We start from the raw sequence: 8113 nt of genomic DNA on the forward strand, positions 1-8113 counted from the left end.
GAGAGGTCCTGGGAACTGGGGGCGGGGTCCATTCCCTGTGTGTCTGACTCCAGTGGGATGCACCTCAGACTCACTGCAGATCCAGGCAGAGTCTTCTCTGAGGCTGTCACATGGGGTCAACCCTTTTCCCTGCTGGCCTCCTGCATGCAGGCCCCAGGGACCTCTCCCCATCTCTCTACAGGGCATTTTCATCTTCTTCCTGGTCAAGTACAAGCCTCTCAAGTACAACAACATCTACACTTACCCAGCCTGGGGCTATGGCATTGGCTGGCTCATGGCCCTGTCCTCTATGCTCTGCATCCCCCTCTGGATCTTCATCAAGGTGTGGAAGACAGAGGGGAAGCTGCTGGAGGTGAGACAGCGGGGAGGAGGGGCCAGCAAGGATGGCCTCAAAGGGCCCAAGGGCAGGGTGGGGCTTGGCTCTGCCTCAGGTGGGCCTACCATCAGGCTTGAGTTCATGAGCGCCTTCCTCTCTGGGTCTCAGCTTCTCATCTAGGCAGTGGTGTGGTGAGAACTGGCCCCCACATCTCTCTTCCCTGGCAGATGTTCATTGTGAGCACTATATAGAGGCATCTCTGTGAGGGCTCAGGGTTGACCCCGTTTCCCTGGGCTCAGCCACAGTTTCCTCATTGGTAAAATGGGGACAAACAGCAGTGTCTAACTTACAGATGTTTTTGTGAGGACTCACTTAGTTCCTATAGGGAAAGCACTTAGACCAAGACCTGGAAGAGAAAATGACCGAGTGTTAGCCCTTACTGTTCTGTTAATGCATTAAGGACCCCATTCCCAGGGCACAGGGAGAGAATCTGACCTATCCTTTGTCATCATCCTGCTGGGCTCTGTATATGCTGTATCTCCTTTAGTTCTCAGGGTGCTGGCATCATTTTCTACATTTAACAGGTAGAGAAATCAATGCTCAGAGAAATTGTCATACAACCAAAAATTATCATCACACAGCCAAAAATTAGCAAACCAGATTTTTTGTTGAGATACGTTATATTAGTTTCAGGTACACAACATAATGATTCAATGTTCGTATCTATTGTGAAACAATCACTGCAATAAGTCTGGTTAACATCTGTCATCATACATAGTTACAAATCTTCTTTCTCGCGATGATAACTTTTAAGATGTATTCTCTTGACAACTTTTAAATATGCTATGCAGTATTATTTAACCATAGTCTCCATGCTGTACATTACATCCCCGTGACTTAATGTCTTTTGAACCCCTTCACCATTTTGCCAACCCCTCCCCCAGTCTATCCTCTATATGTATGAGCTTGTATCGTTTTGTTTAGATTCCACATGTAAGTGAAATCCTATGGTATTTGTCTTTCTCTGTCTGATTTACCTCATTTAGTATAATGTCCTCAAGGTTCATCCATGTTGTCACAAATGGCAAGATTTCCTGTTTAGTGGCTGTGTAATATTCCCGTGTGTGTGTGTGTGTGTGTGTGTGTGTGTGTGTGACATTTTCTTTATCCATCGATGGACACTTAAGTTACTTAGATTACTTCCATATCTTAGCTATTATAAATAATGCTGTGATGAACATGGGGGTACAGATATTTTACAGTTAGTGTTTTTCTCTTATTCAGATAAATACTGAGAAGTAGAAGTGCTGGATCATATGGTTGTTCTATTTTTAATTTTTTGAGGAAACTCTATACTGTTTTCCATAGTAGAAACCAAATTTTTAAAAACAATTTTGTTGAAGTATGTTTTATATGTGATAAATTCTCTCATTTGGGTATACAGTTCAGCGTAGTGCAATTATCACCATAAATCAGTTTTAGAACATTTTCATCACCCTAGTAAGATCCCTCGTGCCCATTCACAGTAAACTCTGTTTCCACCCCAAGACAACATGAATCTCCTTTCTGTTTCACGGATTTGCCTTTTCTGGACACTTTCCCTCAGTGGAATGGTACCGTATGTGGTCTCTTGGTGGCAGACTGAATTATAATTCAAGCCGTCTTATTCCAGAGCATTCTCTATTTAGTCTCCTTTCCCACCTGTCCAGGATTAGATGGTTTGAGTCCGTTTCTCACTCATTTAGCAAACTGCAGTGTGCCAGACACTATTCTAAGCCATTTACAAACACTGAGCCATTTAATCTTCATAGCAATCCTGTGAGGCAGAGGCCCTTATTGTCCTCATTCCACAGATGAGGAAGCCGAAGCACAGAGAAGTGAAACAGCTTGCCCAAGGGCACACAGCCTCTAAGCGGTGGAGCAGAGACACTGGAGTCTGCGCTCTCATCCCCTGAGCTTTACTGCCTCATGTCGCTGCCATACTCCATTGTGGGGCCCTGTCTTTGCCCCAGTGCCACACCCAAAGGATCTCAGGGGTTGACGACCTTGGTCTCCCAGAACAAGGTCAGAGGGAGACGGGTGGGTGTATGTGTGCAGACATCCAAATGTAATTGCCCACTCAAAGTCGGCTTCACTTAGCCTGCCTGCCTACTAAGAGGCCTGGGCTCCAGAAAAAGTGTGTGTTCAGGTAGAAGGAGCAAGCCTGTTTATGCCCCCAGTAAGTCAGGCTCCTTGCCTTCTGCAGGGAATGTAGGTCAAAGGCAGTTGGTTAATTCTGATTTGGAACCAAACAGGTTCAGAGGAGAGTAGTCCTGTAACCCTAAGGCTTTGGCCACTGCAGACCCCTGCCCAAACTTCCAGTAGCCTTTCGGTATTCAGAGATACCCTCCTGGCAAGTCCTCCAGAGCATCTCTCAGGCCTGCCGTGCGGGGAGAGGGAGAGGGAAAGGGGAGGCTACTTTGCTGAGCTCTCTCCATCTTCCTAAACTCACACACCCGCCTGCACAGAGATCAGGGCTTGTTAAAGACAGCAAAATCTTTGGAGGTAGTCAGACCTGGCTTTCAGGCCTTCCTTACTGAGAGAACTTGTGTCTATTAGTCCACCTCCTTCCATTCCCAGAAGGTTCTCCCAACTGACAGGAAGATCTGGATGGAGAAATGGGGTTAATGGTACTTACCTTAGAGAATTGCTGCGAGGATAGATATCCTTTGCTAATCTGGGGCTAGGCCAACTAATCTGAGCTTCATGATAATCCTGGAAGGCAGGTACCATTGTTATCCCTCTTTGACACATGAGGAAACTGAGGCACAAAGAGGTTAAGTTTCCTGCTCCAGTTAAATGGTAGCCCTGGGTTCAAACTGAGGCACCTGGCTCCCGAGCTCATGCTCTTAACCCCTGTCATGTGTCAAGTGTTCGGCATGGGCGAGACTGCCTGTTAATCCCACCTGGGCACTGTAGGTTTGGCCTCGTAAGCCTGGCAAGATCTGAAAGAGAAGACAGAACCTTGATCATGAAAAATCATCCACACAAAAGTCTTCCCAGCCTTCCTAGGGAAAAGGTTTTTGCCCAAAAGGACCTTCCCAATCTTGGCCCAGTGTCTTCTCCCGAGGGAACCTGTGGCACACACAGGAAGCTGAGATGCGAAACCCCAAGGCAGGGCTAGGGCAGCAGGGGCGTCAGGAGTGTACTCATGGCCTCTGCTCCCTCAGCAGTACAGTGGGGACAGCAGCCATCCCGTTATGCCCAGCCCAGTGCCTGCTCCTTTGCAAGGTGGCATGAAGCTGTGGCTGTGAGCGTTGGCATGAGTGATAGTGCTTGCACCTTTGAGTTGTAGCCCAAGGAGCACGAGGCACACACATGTCCCCCTGGGTGGTGGCAGCATAGTGAAATCCCTTTTGTGGGAAATCTTCCATTTATCCAGCAATCATGTGAACAGCCCTAGAGGTGCCTTAGCTCACCCTCACAATAGCTCTTTCTGCGGGTACTATTATCCCATTTCACAGATGAGAATAGAGCTCACAGAGGTTAGGTGAGTTGCCCAACACAGCTAGTGAGTGGCCACAAAGCGATTCAGACCCAGCTGCTCTGTCTCTACCAGAGGGAAGGAGTAGGGCAGTCAGCCCTGACTATAGCTCTCTTATCCTGGTCACCTGCAGCAGGCCAGGTACAGGCGAGCACTTCCAAACGTCCTAACTCCTCACCAAATACCAGGAATGGGCATCTGTTTTCCCCGCTTTCCAGAGGCAGAAACTGAGACCCAGAGCTCAAGTCGTCACCCGGGACAGAGTTCTGAATGGCAGAGCTGAGGCCCAGACCTTGGTCTGATGACGCCATGGCCCCGCTGTGCCCACTGTGAGGCTGGGAGAGGCCGAGGCAGGCCCCGGGACCCCAGCAGCCGCTCTCAGACAGCTCTTCTCCTTTCCATCCGCCTAGAAATTCCGGAAGTTGACGATCCCCAGCGCTGACCTGAAAATGCGGGGCAAGCTTGGGGCAGGCCCACGGACGGTGATGGTTAATGACTGTGACGCCAAACTCAAGGGCGATGGGACCATTGCAGCCATCACAGAGAAGGAGACGCACTTCTGAGTGTCCACCTGCCACGTTGGATGCGTCAGCTCCCTTCTCCTCCCCCGTGTGTATAAATGAATACCTGAAACACAGTACTTCACCTAATGATAGAGGCTTGCTCGTTTTGCACAGGACTTATTAACAAGTTAATTCTAAGGTGGTCGTGTACACTCTGGTTTAAAGTCACATTCCCCTCCTCACCCCCAATTATCATGTAAGTAACATTGTGAAGAGATAATACTGTATGTGCACTAGCAGAGTCTTTTTATGCTAGACTGTTTTAACCACTCTTTTCCAGGGATTAGGAAGAAATGTATCATATGGTCAAACTTTTATACTCGGGCTGTGGGCAGGTAGAGCAGGAGCGATGCCTGCCCTCCTCTCTCAGCCTTTTTAATCAACTAGTCCATGTCCTGTGTTTGTCCCTGAGCATTGCAGCCGCCCCTCTTCCACGTACTTGGAGTGGGGGTCGGGCTCCCCCCCCCCCAAATGCTCCCTTTCCCATTCTCAACCTCTTAGCTGTGGGTTTGTAGACTATGTCAGAACAGAAAAAGTCCCACCAGACTCAGGACTGCTGAGTTGCAGGCACCTGTCCGCCCGGATCCCACTAAGTGACCTCGGACACTCCCATTCCCTGGCTGTCAGTTTCCCCATCTCCCAAATGGGAACAACTGGACCAAGTAACTTCGAGGTTCTTCCTGGCCTGGCCACATCTTTTGAGGGCTCTTGTTGTGTGCCTCGCCGGCTTGCAGACCTGCTAGTCATCTTGGGTTCTTCTGAAGATTCTTAGTCAGTTATCCCTGTCTCCACCCTCTGCCTGCTTCTTTTCAGTCAAGTTTATCATGGAAACAATGCGGTGGTAATGTGTGTTTTCCTCAAAACTCTAGTTTGATTTCTTCCCTGAGCAGTGCGTTCTCTGGAGACCAGCCAGGTCCCCACGACAGACTCCTGCTCTGTCGGCTCCCGCCCTCGGCTCTGCCTCTCCATCCTCGGCGGGGCTGGCTGGAGTTGCCTGAGCTCTGGTTTGTGGACTTAGGAAGCAGCCTCTATTCTGCTTGTTGCTGTTTGTCCTGCCACTGTCCCAGCTGGGATCAGCCTCCCAGGGGAAGGAGCTACAGGTGGACCCGGAGCCTAGTTTTGTACCCCAATCCCTTCTTTATCTTCCTGCCACATCTTCTCCCTATGGTTGCTCCAGGCCCTCCTCCCTCTCCCCCACCATCCTGATACCTCTCAATCCTCTCCTATTCTTCCTGACACCAGCAGAACCTTCGAACCTTTGCGGAGACGTCTTCCCTACCCTTTTTGGGGTACCATCCTATCCGTGTCTCCCACCAGAGGGCTGAGAACCCTCAGCACTTACTGAAAGGGAAACCTGGGCTCCCTGGTCCTCCGTGGTGCAGGCCTGGGGTCTAGCTAGGGTGGGCTGGCACTCCAGACCTCACCTCTCTGGCTGATCTCTTTCTTCTTCAATTAGATTTGACATCAAACCTCTGCCTCAGATTCTGAGTTATTGGGGGACAGGAAAGGTTCATTCTTTATCCTTTTCCTTCATGTTCCCAATTTTATTTAGTGGAAATACAAGCTTTCTCCAAATTAGGCTTTAGTGTCCTATAATGAATCTGTGTGTTTGATTCACTCAAAAGTTCCCAAACTCCCAGCTTCTCTGCTCTAGGCAGTCCCCGTCTGGAACGCGAGTTTGCTGAGAGGGATGTCCAGTGCCCCCAGGCGGGTCGGGATGCCTGGTTCTGAGCCCTTCGGCACCCACAGCCCGGGCCTCCCCGGCCTCTCCCTCAGCTGTTTGATCTGGTGGACCCAGGAAGTAGACCCAGGAACACTGAGGCTCGTTTGAGCCCCAGCTCGTTCCCATCCTCATCTGCTCTTCTTCCAACAGGTCCCGGGGAAGGCGTCTCCCCACTGCTGCTGCTGCTGCTGGTTCTCCCCACCAGCTCTCACAGACGCACAGCCCCGCAGTCTTCTGGGACACACTGCGTTGTACATACATGTGGCACTTAACATTTCACTCACTTAACACTACTAATGGGGCCGGGCGGAGGGAGGGCCTTTGTTTTTTGTAATTTCCTACTAGTATTTGGGTAACTTTGGGGGGTGGGAAGGGAAATGTGGGGATGGGGAAACATCATTGTGGTGACTTTTTTTGATATTCATTAGAAACAATACATCCTTTCTGAGATATTTACAGTATTATTAAAATGAAAAAGGTTGTACTGTTTTGCATAATGAATGTTTTTATTGGGTATTCAAAGGGCACATGATTGTCTGCTTACTCATTTTTAAAAATTAAAGGAATGAATGAACTATATGTGGCTGTTCCCAACAGAGTGGTCTTCATTGGGGTTTTCTTCCTGTTTTTTTTTTATTACCTCCGTATTATTCCAGCAAAAGCATCTTTGTTCCATATTTGGAGATTGCAGTCTCAACTCAGGATTACAAATCAGAAGAAACTCAGGGGTGTTTCAGAAGCCCACACTCTTTCATGTATTTGCCATGCATTGCATGTCTGCTGTGTGCTAGGCACTGTACAAGTTATCTCTTTAATTCTCATGACAACCTCATGAAGTAGGCACTTCCCCTCCCCTTTATTTACTACTTACCCCCACTTTACATATAGGGGAAATTGAGGCACAGAGAAGTCAAGCCATGTGCCCAGTATCACACAGCTAGTAAACAGCAGGACTGGAAAGAGAAGTCAGGTCTGTCTGACCTCAAAGCCCAGTCCCTTAATCACTATGCCTATGTGTCTCCTGCTACAAGGCCCCAAAGAAGGCAGTAGTCACCTCACAATGGCGACAGTAGCTGCCACAAAGCTCATGCACCTGTCCTAGTAGGCAGAGCTGCATGTGTGAAGCAGGCAAGGTGGGGTGGAAAGAGATGAGGATTTGGAGCATGCAGCCCTGGTTTGGCTCCAGGATCTGCCCTTGTCAGCCCGTTTTCTGTAAAATAAGGATAGTACCTCCTGTTACAAACTCAGGGTGATTAAAGATCCCGTAAGCTCTGATGGTGAGTGGTAAAACACTGTTTGCACTGGTTGTTGTCATCCCAAATGGATAGTTCCTAAGCTCTAAAAGTTTGATATTCTCAGACTTAAACAAAATCTTTACATTTGTGTCTGATATTTCCAACAGTGAGTTGAGATCACAGAGTGTGTCTTGTCCTGCCAGCCCTTGGTACAGTAAGATCATCTACACACAGTGTCTGGTCAACTCTTTTACTTAAAAACCCTGATCTCAAGGTCCACCTGAACCTACCTTGGCCTCTCACCTTCTCTGAGATGGTAACATCTGCTCACAGGGATAGCATACCACAGAGTTACAGAATTCAGAAAATCTATGTGATCCCCAGAGGTTCCCTGGGTACATCCTGGTACAGTCTCCTGTCCCCTGCCACCATTCCCTCCTTGTGTCTGAAAGTTTATTATATTAAGCAGCAGTCCGCAGCAAGACATGAAGAGGGTGGACCATGGATATATGGGTCTTCCTCATTCCCAGTAAATCTAATTTGCAAACTCTTGAGCGTACAGAGTTGATAACATGAGGCCTTAATTTATCCAGCAGACCCTGAAAGCCACATCGTATGCTAGCAACCCCCTGCTGGGGATATTTTGACAAGTGGAAGAGCTCCTTTCCTTATATTCCCGTCAGTAAAGAGAATAGGTGTCTGCACTCCGCTAGACAGGGGTAGGTATATTGGGAGACGCTGTTCTGTCTTCCT

At 48.6% G+C, this 8113-nt stretch overlaps 1 protein-coding gene across 2 annotated transcripts in view; it reads left to right on the forward strand.

Moving 5' to 3' along the window:
- The window catches only part of SLC6A11 (solute carrier family 6 member 11), a 126269-nt gene extending 119575 nt beyond the window's left edge, over nucleotides 1-6694 (forward strand). Inside the window, exons 13-15 of one of the 2 annotated variants that reach the window (XM_016121381.2) lie at nucleotides 182-352; nucleotides 4250-4448; nucleotides 6276-6694. In XM_016121381.2, the coding sequence (XP_015976867.1) occupies nucleotides 182-352; nucleotides 4250-4402 (324 nt within the window). In that variant the 3' untranslated portion in view covers nucleotides 4403-4448; nucleotides 6276-6694. Of the gene's footprint in view, nucleotides 1-181; nucleotides 353-4249 lie in introns of both variants that reach the window. The other variant, XM_016121380.2, reaches the window with a different exon arrangement.
- Nucleotides 6695-8113: the final 1419 nt, after the last annotated feature.

The sequence above is a fragment of the Rousettus aegyptiacus genome, unplaced genomic scaffold (assembly GCF_014176215.1).
Source record: "Rousettus aegyptiacus isolate mRouAeg1 unplaced genomic scaffold, mRouAeg1.p scaffold_m13_p_4, whole genome shotgun sequence".
In the NCBI taxonomy this organism is placed as follows: domain Eukaryota; kingdom Metazoa; phylum Chordata; class Mammalia; order Chiroptera; family Pteropodidae; genus Rousettus; species Rousettus aegyptiacus.